At 43.7% G+C, this 12986-nt stretch overlaps 1 protein-coding gene across 2 annotated transcripts; it reads left to right on the plus strand.

The window, feature by feature from the left end:
- The first annotated feature begins 1782 nt into the window (after nt 1-1782).
- Nucleotides 1783-12986, plus strand: LOC139565037 (GTPase IMAP family member 8-like). Of its 2 annotated transcripts, XM_071385046.1 has the most exons (4): nt 1783-3327; nt 4007-4591; nt 10499-10578; nt 10821-12986. In XM_071385046.1, exons 1-3 carry the CDS (start codon nt 2529-2531, stop codon nt 10552-10554), a joined length of 1440 nt encoding a protein of 479 aa, XP_071241147.1. In that variant the 5' UTR covers nt 1783-2528; the 3' UTR covers nt 10555-10578; nt 10821-12986. The 2 variants fall into 2 exon arrangements, with proteins under 2 accessions (XP_071241147.1, XP_071241146.1); XM_071385045.1 differs by lacking the exon at nt 10499-10578 and having other exon boundaries at nt 1788-3327.

The raw sequence follows: 12986 nt of genomic DNA on the forward strand, positions 1-12986 counted from the left end.
TCAGGATTAGAGAAAAGGTCAGGGAAATCATTCATTTTCCAAATCATAATTAAAAACCCAACTAATTATCCAACCAAAATGTAGAATGACATTGATCAATGATTCAAATTGGTCCTATCACTCAAAGTAAAAACTCAATTTAATACACATCGACATTGGCAGAATGTACATTTATAATAACATCCAGTATAATTATCCCATTACATTCACTCAATTAGTATTTGGTAGCATTGCCTTTAAATCGTTTAACTTGGGTCAAACGTTTCAGGTAGTCTTCCACAAGCTTCCCACAATAAGTTGGGTGAATTTGGCCCATTCCTCCTGACAGAGCTGGTGTAACTGAGTCAGGTTTGTAGGCCTCCTTGCTCGCACACACTTTTTCATTTCTACCCACAAATTTTCTATGGGATTGAGGTCAGGGCTTTGTGATGGCCACTCCAATACCTTGACTTTGTTGGCCTTAAGCCATTTTGCCACAACTTTGGAAGTATGTTTGGGGTCATTGTCCATTTGGAAGACTCATTTGCGACCAAGCTTTAACTTCCTGACTGATGTCTTGAGATGTTGCTTCAATATATCCACATAATTTTCCATCTCATGATGCCATCTATTTTGTGAAGTGCACCAGTCCCTCCTGCAGGAAAGCACCCCCACAACATGATGCTGCCACCACCGTGCTTCACGGCTGGGATGGTGTTCTTCAGCTTGCAAGCATCCCCTTTTTTCCTCCAAACATAGCGATGGTCATTATGGCCAAACAGTTCTATTTTTGTTTGATCAGACCGGAGGAAATTTCTCCAAAAAGTACGATCTTTGTCCCCATGTGCAGTTGCAAAACATAGTCTGGCTTTTTTATGGTGGTTTTGGAGCAGTGGCTTCTTCCTTGCTGAGCGTTCTTTCAGGTTATGTCGATATAGGACTTGTTTTACTGTGGATATAGATACTTTTGTACCTGTTTCCTCCAGCATCTTCACAAGGTCCTTTGCTGTTGTTCTGGGATTGATTTGCACTTTTGCACCAAAGTACGTTCATCTCTAGGAGACAGAACGTGTCTCCTTCCTGAGCGGTATGACAGCTGCGTGGTCCCATGGTGTTTATACTTGCGTACTATTGTTTGTACAGATGAACGTGGTACCTTCAGGCGTTTGGAAATTGCTCCCAAGGATGAACCAGACTTGTGGAGGTCTAAAAGAAAAAGAATCTGAGGTCTTGGCTGATTTCTTTTGATTTTCTCATGATGTCAAGCAAATTTGCACTGAGTTGAAATTTAGGCCTTGAAATACATCCACAGGTACACCTCCAATTGACTCAAATTATGTCATTTAGCCTATCAGAAGCTTCTAAAGCCATGACATAATTTTCTGGAATTTTCCAAGCTGTTTAAAAGCCCAGTCAACTTAGTGTATGTGAACTTCTGACCCACTGGAATTGTGTTGCAGTGAATTATAAGTGAAATAATTTGTCTGTAAACATTTGTTGGAGACAAATCTACAAAGTAGATGTCCTAACCGACTTGCCAAGACTATAGTTTGTTAACAATAAATTTGTGGAGTGGTTGAAAAACGAGTTTTAATGACTCAACCCTAAGTGTATGTAAACTTCAACTGTACATAACCACACATTTCTGGTCTGCATTTCAAATGTTGTCTTTTTTGTAAATACCCTATTTCAATATGATCATCGTCTCTCTCCCTCCTCCCTCATATTCTCCCTCTCTCACAATTGTTCCTCCAATGTCTGTATTATAAATAAAGTGCAGCATTGGAGGCATTCTTCCCACAGCTGTAACCACGGTAACTTCTCTCCAGCACTGCTCCCCACTTTGTCTCTGTCTGCAGCAGTATGTCGTGCTAGGTGTAGGAGAAGCTCCCTTGTTTGCTTCACCTCAATATGACCAGTCATTTCCCCGAAGCTGCATGGCGTTGACTTGCTGTCTGCACAATCTTCGCTCTTGAGAAGATAAATAAAAGAAGAGAAAAAACGTAGTTCCAGGGAAGGGGGTGCAAGACAGAAAGACCTACAGAGAGAAAGGGAGAAAGAAAAGGGGAGGAAGAGAGAGAAGGAGAGACAAAGAGAGAATGGGGAAACAGTGAGAGAGAGCGAGAGAGAGAGTGGGGTGGGATAGAGTGAAATGTTCTGCGATTGAATGAGAGTGAGAATGAGATGGGGAGAGACTAGAAGAGGAAACCTTTTTGACTGCCAGCATTTTGTGGACCGGTCAGGAAACACCATATGACAGACTACTGGTATCCTTTGAAGGAGCAGGAGGGAAAAATCGTGGAGGGGTGAGAAAGAAAACAAGAGGCTAGAGACAAAATGGCTACATTCTCCACTGGCTCTGAATTTGGTACCGGTAGGTGAGTTTAGTTCTGTAGCTCTGCTCCTCGCTACAGATATTAATCTGCACTCTTCCATGGACAATCCCAACAGGAGCTACTGTCAGTTATAGCTCTCTCTTCTCTGGCCATCTGACAGCATAGACATTAAAACAGAAAATTATCTTTTGCTCTCTGCCTTGGAGAGCTCAAATGGAGAGTCCAAACATCTGCCAGTCGTTGTCGTCTCCGGCAGTTGAACCCTTCTGTCATCTCCCGGAGCGTAGGCTTCTGTTGCTGGGGGGACCAGGAGCTGGGAAGAGCACCACAGGGAATGCCATCCTAGGTGAGGAGGTCTTCCAGACTGGGACAGAGACTGTCCACAGCACCGTTGGCCACGGGGAGGTCTGCAGGAGGCGTATCACCGTGGTTGACACCCCAGGCTGGATTATACCCCATGACTCAGCGGATGATACCACCGGGGTCCCGCCAGAGCGGGCTAGCAAGGAGGGACCATGTGTCGGTGCCACCCTCTGTCCCCCAGGGCCCCACGCGCTCCTGATGGTGGTCCCCGTGTCACAGCCCTTCACAGAGGGCCACAGGAAGGCAGCAGAGAAGCAGCTGGGTCATCTAGGAGGAGGGGCCTGGAGGTCCACCATGGTGCTCTTCACTGGGGTTGACCAGCTACCTGAGGGGACATTCGTAGAGGAGTTCATTGCAGCTGGGGAGCCCCTTCAGTGGCTGGTGGAGAGGTGTGGTAACAGATACCATGGCCTGGATAGTAACACACAGCAGAGTGGGGATGACAACACGGTGAACACACAAGTTCAGGAGCTGCTGGAGAAGGTAGAGGAGCAGGTTAAGGAAAACCATGGCTGGTATTTTGCAGTAAACGAACTGATTCTGCTAGAGGAAGAGCAGGCAAGGAAGGCGGTGGAAGAGAGGCGGATGAGAGAGGAGCGGGAGGAGAGGGAGAGGCAGAGGCTGCGGATGGTCGGAGGGCCTCCCAGAGGTGACCAGCTCTTATTGCCTTCACTCTTAGAAGAAAGCGTTTCAAAAGGGTTCTCCAGCTGTCCCCATGGGAGAACCATTTGAAGAACCCTTTTGGATTCCATGTAGAACCCTCTGTGGAAAGGTTTCTACATGGAACCCCTAAAGGGGTTGGGACCTAAAAGGGTTTTTAACAACGGTTAATTTAATAACACCGGATAACGTTGTTACAGGGTTCTGCCATGGGGACACCTGAAGAACCTTTTTAAATATAACCTGCTTTTCTAAGAGTTTTGTATACTTGGCACCTCGGAGGTCGGAGGGCCTCCCAGAGGTGACCAGCTCTTATTGCCTTCACTCTTAGAAGAAAGCGTTTCAAAAGGGATCTCCAGCTGTCCCCATGGGAGAACCATTTGAAGAACACTTTTGGATTCCATGTAGAACCCTCTGTGGAAAGGTTTCTACATGGAACCCCTAAAGGGGTTGGGACCTAGAAGGGTTTTTAACAACGGTTAATTTAATAACACTGGATAACGTTGTTACAGGGTTCTGCCATGGGGACACCTGAAGAACCTTTTTAAATATAACCTGCTTTTCTAAGAGTTTTGTATACTTGGCATAATAGTTCATAAAAGTTCATAAAGTTTTGAATAAATAACATACACGTTATAAAGCTTTCTATCTCTCCCTGTCTATCACAGAGCTGAGGGTCCTCTTGCTGGGCTGGAAAGGAGTGGGAAAAAGTTCTGTAGGGAACACCATCCTGGGCCGTCGGGACTTTGAGTCGGGGACAGAGACGGAGCAAAGCCTTAGGAGGCAGGCCGAGGTGGCCGGACGCAGAGTCACCATTGTTGACACCCCCGGCTGGGACTGGTTCTCCATAAGACGCACCCCGAAACACGTCAGGCAGGAGTCAAAGCGAGGGGCCACCCTCCTCCGGCCTGGCCCCCACACCCTTCTCCTGGTGCTGCCCATCATCTCCACCCTCACTTCACGCAAGAGGCGGACCCTGGAGGCCCACCTGGAGGGCCTGTTTGGTGATAGGGCGTGTCTCCACACCATGGTGCTGTTCAGCTGCGGGGATTGGCTGGGCCGAACGCCCGTCGAGGAGCACATTCAGAGGGGAGGGCGGGAGCTCCACAGGTTGTTGGAATACTGTGGGAACTATTATCACGTGGTGGACAGCAAGTTGCCGGGGAAGGACACAAGGAACATCTCAGATCTGCTGGACAAAATAGAGGAAATGATCAGAGAGAACGGTGATGAGGCCTTCTTGCCAATACAGAGTGAGTATACGGTAGATGATACTGACCCGCTATCTTCTTTCCCTGCTGTCATTAATTCACTTCTGGATGAAATTCATGTACACTACCGTTCAAAAGTTTGGGGTCGCTTAGAAATGTCCATATTTTTTAAAGAAAAGCAATCGAACCCACAAAATGCTGATGCTCCAGACACTCAACTAGTCTAAAGAAGGCCAGTTTTATTGCTTCTTTAATCAGAACAACAGTTTTCCGCTGTGCTAACATAATTACAAAAGGGTTTTCTCATGATCAATTGGCCTTTTAAAATGATCAACTTGGATTAGCTAACACAATGTGCCACACATGAGTGATGGTTGCTGATAGTGGGCCTATGTACGCCTATGTAGATATTCCATTAAAAATCTGCCGTTACCAGCTACAATAGTCAGTAACAACATTAACAATGTCTAAACTGTATTTCTGATCTATTTGATGTTATTTTAATGGACACAAAATGTGCTTATCTTTCAAAAATAAGGAAATTTCTAAGTGACCCCAAACTTTTGAGCAGTAGTGTATGTTGTCATGATTGTTTTTGTCAAGCATTTTTTTGTTATACAGTGCATTCGGAAAGCTTTCAGGCCACTTTACGTTTTCCACATTTTGTAACGTTACGGCCTTATTCTAAAATGGATTCAATAGTTTTTTTCCTTCATCAATCTACACACAATACCCCATAATGACAAAGCAAATACAGGTTTTAGAAATGTTTGCAAATGTGTAAAACAAAAAAAATGAAATATCACATTTACATAAGTATTCAGACCCTTTACTGAGTGCTTTGTTGAAGCACCTTTGGCAGTGATTACAGCCTCAAGTATTCTTGGGTGTGACACTACAAGCTTGGCACACCTGTATTTGGGGAGTTTCTCCCATTTTTCTCTGCAGATCCTCTCAAGCTCTGTCAGGTTGGATAGGGAGCGTCGCTGCACAGTTATTTTCAGGTCTCTCCAGAGATGTTCGATCGGGTTAAATTCCGGGCTCTGGCTGAGCCACTCAATGAAAATCAGACTTGTCCCGAAGCCATTCCTGCGTTGTCTTGGTTGTGTGCTTAGGGTCGTTGTCCTGTTGTTAGGTGAAACTTCACCCCAGTCTGAAGTCCTGAGTGCTCTGGAGCAGGTTTTCATCAAGAATCTTTATGTACTATGCTCCGTTCATCTTTGCCTCGATCCTGACTAGTCTCCCCGTCCCTGCTGCTGAAAAACATCCCTACAGCATGGTGCTGCCACCACCATGCTTCACCGTAGGGATGGTGCCAGGTTTCCTCCAGACGTGATGCTTGGTATTCAGGCCAAAGAGTTCAATCTTGGTTTCATCAGACCAGAGACTGAGAGGCCTTTTACTGAAAAGGCCTGATTGGTGGAGTGCTGCACAGACGGTTGTCCTTCTGGAAGGTTCTCCCATCTTCACAGAGGAACTCTGGAGCTCTGACAGAGTGACTATCGGATTCTTGGTCCCTTCCCTGACCAAGGCCTCCCCCCACCCGATTGCTCAGTTTGGCCGGGTGGCCAGTTCTAGGAAGAGTCTTGGTGGTTCCAAACTTCTTCCATTTTAGAAAGATGGAGGCCACTGTGTTCTTGGAGATCTTCAATTCTGCAGAAATGTTTTGGTACCTTTACCCAGATCTGTGCCTTGACACAATCCTGTCTCGGAGCTCTATGGACAATTCTTTTGACCTCATGACTTGTTTTTTGCTCTGACATGCACTGTCAACTGCGGGACCTTTATATGGACAGGTGTGTGCCTTTCCAAATCATGTCCAATCAATTGAATTTACCACAGGTGGACTCCAATCAAGTTGTAAAAACATCTCAAGGATTATCATAGGAAACAGGATGCACCTGAGCTCAATTTCGAGTCTCAGAGCAAAGGGTCTGAATACTTACGTGATTAATATATACACACATATTTGCAGAAATTGCTAAAAACCTGTTTTTGCTGTGTCATTATGGGGTATTCAAATCAAGTCAAATAAAATGTTATTGGTCACATACACATATTTAGCAGATGTTATTGCAGGTGTAGTGAAATGCTTGTGATCCTAGCTCCAACAGTGCAGTAGTGTCTAACAGTACAGTATTATCTAAAAACGATTCAGTACAATAGACACAAATCTACAAGTAAAAGAATGGAATTAATATATAAATATTAGATTGAGCAATTTCGGAGTGGCATTGACTAAAATACAGTAGAATAGTATTCAGTACATACATGAGATGATCACTTTTCAGGTAAGACCCAGATGCAGACAACTTCGAAGTAACAACAGTTTATTAATCCAACAGGGGCAGGAAAAGACAGGTCAAGGGCAGGCGTGGGTCAGTAATCCAGATAGGTGGGGCAAAGGTACAGGACGGCAGGCAGGCCCAGAGTCAGGGCAGGCAGGAAAGGTTAAAACCGGGAAAACTAGAATACAGGAAAAATCGAGATACAGGAACAGATAGAAAAATGGCTGGTAGGCTTGACGAAACAAAACGAACTGGCAACTGACAAACAGAGAACACAGGTATAAATACACAGGGGATAATGGGGAAGATGGGCGACACCTGGAGGGGGTGGAGACAATCACAAAGACAGGTGAAACAGATTAGGGTGTGACAGATGAGTAAAGCAGTATGTGAACATTATTTAAACATTATTAAAGTGGCCAGTGATTCCAAGCGTATGTATAGAGGGCAGCAGCCTCTAAGGTGCAGGGTTGCGTAACCGGGTGAAAGCCGGCTAGCGATGGCTATTTAACAGTCTGATGGCCTTAAAATAGAAGCTGTTTTTCAGTCTCTCTGTCCCAGCTTTGATGCACCTGTCCTGACCTCGCCTTCTGGATGATAGCGAGGTTAACAGGCCGTGGCTTGGGTGGTTGATGTCCTTGATGATCTTTTTGGCCTTCCTGTGACATCGGGTGCTGTAGGTGTCCTGGAGGGCAGGTAGTTTGCCCCCTCTGGAGAGCCCTGCGGTTGCGAACGGTGCAGTTGCCGTAACAGGCGGTGATACATCCCAAAATGATGGTTTGTGAGGGTTTTAGGAGCCAAGACAAATTTCTTCAGCCTCCTGAGGTTGAAGAGGCACTGTTGCGCCTTCTTCACCACACTGTCTGTGGGGTGGACCATTTTAGACCGTCAGTACGCCAAGGAACTTGAGGCTTTCCCCCTTCTCCACTGCGGTCCCGTCGATGTGGATAGGGGGGTGCTCCCTCTGCTGTTTCCTGAAGTCCACGATCATCTCCTTTGTTTTGTTGACGTTGAGTGAGAGGTTATTTTTCTGGCACCACTCTCCCAGGGCCCTCACCTCCTCCCTTTAGGCTGTGTCGTCATTGTTGGTTATCAGGACTACTACTGTTGTGTCATCTGCAAACTTGATGATTGAGTTGGAGGTGTGAGTAGCCACGCAGTCATGGGTAAACAGGGAGTACAGGAGGGGGATGAGCACGCACCCATGTGGGGCCCCTGTGTTGAGGATCAGCGAAGTGGAGGTGTTGTTTCCTACCTTCACCACCTGAGGGTCATCTGACAGGAAGTCCAGGACCCAGTTGCACAGGACGGGGTTTCAGACCCAGGGCCCCAAGCTTAATGATGAGCTTGGAGGGTACTATGCTGTTCATTGACTATATGCTGAGCTATAGTCAATGAACAGCATTCTTACCTAGGTATTCCTCTTGTCCAGATGGGATAGGGCAGTGTGCAGTGCGATGGCATCGTCTGTGGATCTATTGGGGAGGTAAGCAAATTGAAGTGGGTCTAGGGTGTCAGGTAAGGTAGAGGTGATTTGATCCTTGACTAGCCTCTCAAAGCACTTTATGATGACAGAATTGAGTCATTTTGTTCAGTTCCCTTTGCTTTCTTGGGTACAGGAACAATGGTGGACATCTTGAAGCAAGTGGGGACAGCAGACTGGGACAGGAATATGTCCGTAAATACTCCACCCAACTGGTCTGTGCATGCTATGAGGACGCGGCTAGGGATGACGTCTGTGCCGGCAGCCTTGCGAGGGTTAACACGCTTAAATGTCTTAGTCACGTCAGCCACGGAGAAGGAGAGCCCACAGTCCTTGGTAGTGGGCCATGTCAGTGGCACTGTGTTGTCCTCAAAGCGGGTGAAGAAAGTGTTTAGACTTCGGTGTCCGCGACGTGGCTTGTTTTCCCTTTGTTGTCCATGATTGTCTGTAGACCATGCACCTATGTCTTGTATCTGAGCCATTGAATTGGGACTCCACTTTGTCTCTGTACTGATGTTTTGCCTGTTTGATTGCCTTACTGAGGGAATAACTACACTATTTGTATTCGGCCGTATTCCCAGTCAACTTGCCATGGTTAAATGCTGTGGTTTGCGCTTTCAGTTTTGTGCGAATGCTACCATCTGGTTTGGGTAGGTTTTATTAGTCACAGTGGGTACAACATCTCCTATACACTTCCTGATGAACTCAGTCACCTTATCCGTGTATTCGTCGATGTTATTCTCAGAGGCTACCCAGAACATGTCCCAGTCTGACTGATCAAAACAATCTTGAAGCATGGATTCCAATTGGTCAGACCAGCATTGGATAGACCTTAGCACGGGTACCTCCTGTTTGAGTTTCTGCCTATGGGAAGGTAGAAGAAAAATGGAGTCGTGATCAGATTTGCCTAAGGGAGGGCGGGGAAGCGCCTTTTAGGCATTTCGAAAAGGTGAGTAGCAGTGGTCCAATGTTTTGGTCCAATGTACTACAGTGGTCCAATGTACTACCTTCAATGTGTTGCTTGAACTTCGTTAGCATTTTCCTCAAATTTGCTTTGCTAAAATCTCCAGCTACAATAAATGCGGCCTAAGGATATGTGGTTTCCAGTTTGCATAAAATCCAGTTTAGTTCTTTGAGGGCCGTTGTGGTATCGGCTTGAGGAGGAACATACACGGCTGTGACTCCCAAGAGAATTCCCTTGGGAGGTAATACGGCCGGCATTTGTTTGAGGTATTCTAGGTCGGGTGAACCAAAGTACTTGAGTTTCTGTATGTTATCACAATCGCACCATGAGTGGTTAATCATGAAACATACACCCCCTCCTTTCTTCTTTATTCCTGACTGCGCGATGCACTGAGAACCCAGTTGGCTGAATGGACGGGGACAGTATATCCCGAAGGAGACCCTCGCCCTTAGCACGTGTACTTAATTATCCAGAGACCGAACATTAGCAAGTAATATACTCGGTAGATGGTGTGCACGCCTCCTGAGTCGGACTAGAATTCCACTCCGAATACCTCTTCTCCACTGGCGGGGTGTTTTGGAGCAGCCTCTGGAAAAAGTTAAATTGTCCTGGGGGGTATGAACAAAAAAGTTATTTCCGGCTGTATGTAATAACACAAAACCTTTTCTGGGCTAATAATGTATGAAATAACACACATAAAAATACTGCGAAGTTGCTTAGGAGCTAGAAGCAGAGCTGCCATATATGTCGACGCCATCTTACTGTGTTTAGATTGCCAAGGATTTTTATTTATTTAATACATTTTAGAATAAGGCTGTAATGTAACAAAATGTGGAAAAAGTCAAGGCGTCTGAAAAACTTTCCGAAAGCACTATATGTAGACACTGCCGGAGGTAATGAATATGAGGTTGAAAAGTGGCATAGTTGCCCTTTAAAATCCGTCAGTTTAAGCTAGAAATATCCGGGGGTTTTTGCAAGGGATGTGTCTCAATCCACCGCTTCTGCCTATGTCGGCCTTCCGCATCTGCGGTGGAAGGTAGCCGAGCTACAGCGGTATTTGTCAGACCATGAGACATCCCGGAAATCGGTCTTCTCACATAAACGTCTGTGGCATCCGAACGAGTTTGGCCTAACTATTATGACCACCGTATGGAAGGGGGAGACTCTTGTAAACCCGATGGTGTCCTCTGTTTTTTCTCTACGACCCCCACAAGTGTCACGGGACTCGTCTGAAGGTAACCTGTACAAACAATTGGAAGTATGGAGGTAGTTTTGTGCCAACAAAAATAAAAGGGTAAATATAAGTTGAAAAAACAAACATATTTCCTGAGGTTTCTTAATAATGACAGACACTTCAAAACCTTATTCCTTATGATTTATTTTTTGCCAGTCTTTTTTGCCATTCATGAATGTGTTATTCAATGTGTTTCTATGGGCTATAGTACTAAAGGCCAAATTCAATATTTTATCAAATTATTTTAACATTCTAAACCGAGGATAAGTTTTGAGATAATTGGGATCTTTTGTGTTTGACAGTGGATGAAGAAAGCCCTGAGTCATCTGAGAACAACAGCCCTGAAGAGGACTGTAGCAGAGGATGCCAGCTCCAGTAGTGACAAGGGCACATGCTTACGCACTGTAAGGTGGACACGTTCCCGCACCCCAAGCCAAAACATTCACATTTTAAAGTGACCTGGTGTAGAACTACACTGGAAATGAAATGAAAGAACACATACAATGCCTTCAGAAAGTATTCACACAACTTGACTTTTTTCAATGGAAAAAGTCAAGGGGTGTGAAGATTTTCTGAAGGCATTGTATGTGTATTCAAAGTAGTTGGGTCATTCTTGAATTTCTGTGGCATTTGCAATCATGAAAAACACTTTAAAGGACAAATAATTGTACATCATTCATGTTTTTGTATATATTGAACTGTTTATCAATGATAAAACATAATGCAAGACCTTTATACTGCATGCAATAGTTAGGGCAAGCACATCGACCCAGTACAGAGTTGTAGTGACATAATTTGGGCATTCAGAGATATCTATTATTTTGAATGCTAGAAAGTAGACAAAATTGATTGTACAGTTCAATGAAAACAAACAAACAACGGCTATTAAAAGAAGGAAAATAATGTATATAATAAAAATATATATTTACACCAAAATATATGGGGGATTGGAAATGATGCAGATAATTACATTGATAGAAGCCACACTATCTGCAATATTAAAGCCGATTTCATTACTCATTACAAAGCTATACAAGGTAACAGTGAACATGTTGTCCCCCCACGAGTGATGCAGCCTTGGGCCAATTAGTAACAACAATTCAAACAAGGGTAAGACTTTATTTGAAGGTACACATGTTAGCCACTAATTTATTAATTTATCTAATTTATAAGTATGTACTGTATATAAGTAGCTTATAAGGCCTGTATTGTGTTATTAGCCACATATAAGGCTTAATTAAGTGATTTGTTATTCAAACATTATAAGGCATGTAATACTGGCCAATCCTTAATAACCTCATAAGCTATACTAAAGTAATAGTTATTGTTAATAAATAGCAAGTTACACAAGAAACTGTCTCAATGGGGTACTAATGTGACCATATTTTGACTTGCTGTTTATTTTTCCCCCCATTAAAAATCCATTAATGACCTCATTGGACAGGAAGGGGCACACCTCCCTCATATATAGCCAACATTCAAGTTACATTTTTATGTAAACAATTAGCAACTCAACTTCCAAATATAGTTGCATACATGTTGGCTTTATTGCATAGAATGTGGCATACTTACTATGACTGTGATATGGGGTTGCCTCACCTGATGTGGTCACCTCAATTGAAATGTAAATGAAGGACAATTACATTGTGTGAGCAAAATGATTCATCATGTCACTTTAGTCAATTATTTTTAAAGTGTTAAAGACTTATCCTAATTTACCTAAAATGTGTCATTGGTGTTACCGTCATTGGTGTTACTGCTCCTACTGGTGGCACAATTCTATCATAATGGTAGAAATGATTTAAAGTCATTAAGCTGCCATAATAGTTGATTTGAAATGGGAAGGTGTACCCAAATACATTTAAATAATTCATATCTAGAGAATGGACGTTTCCAAAATCCCCAAATGCCACAGCAATTCAAGAACGACCCAGTTGTCATTGTTTCCCTCAAGGAGTTATGGTAATTATAAATGCAACTACGCATTATGAATACATTGTCTTAGAAATGCATGTGTGCTGGGCATCCTAAAGATAAAAGGCACTCTTAAAATAATCACATCAATCGAATCATTTTACCCGACTTTGGGTTGTGTCGTCAGAACAATACTTAACTGGACTGTAGTAATGGATGTTCTGTGAGACAGCACTGCCGTGTATTATTGAAATCTAACATTAACTTTTTAGTTGAAATATCGCAACTCTGACACTTCTAATGCTTTACTGAATGTTTTATACAGTAGTGCATTGCAGAACACATACTTAAAAATACATGCACATGATGTTATTTTAATGTTTAATTGCACTGAAATTCATGGAAACAACATGTGGCAAAATATATAAATACTTTTTTGGGGTCTTCCCTGTTTTGCATGTTATTTTGGCATTAATACGTGTTACATATCAGTTTGCAAACAATGTAAAAAATACATATATCATTCGTTAATAAAGCTGCATACACGCATGGTC

The sequence above is a fragment of the Salvelinus alpinus genome, chromosome 36, assembly GCF_045679555.1.
Source record: "Salvelinus alpinus chromosome 36, SLU_Salpinus.1, whole genome shotgun sequence".
Classification (NCBI taxonomy): Eukaryota; Metazoa; Chordata; class Actinopteri; order Salmoniformes; family Salmonidae; genus Salvelinus; species Salvelinus alpinus.

Excerpts from the sequence above, each read along its gene's own strand:
- LOC139565037 (XM_071385045.1), top strand. The coding sequence starts at position 2,529 with ATGGAGAGTCCAAACATCTGCCAGTCGTTGTCGTCTCCGGCAGTTGAA. Across the intron at positions 3,328-4,006 it reads GGTCGGAGGGCCTCCCAGAG|AGCTGAGGGTCCTCTTGCTG; the intron begins GTGACCAGCTCT and ends TGTCTATCACAG. Across the intron at positions 4,592-10,820 it reads GGCCTTCTTGCCAATACAGA|TGGATGAAGAAAGCCCTGAG; the intron begins GTGAGTATACGG and ends TGTGTTTGACAG.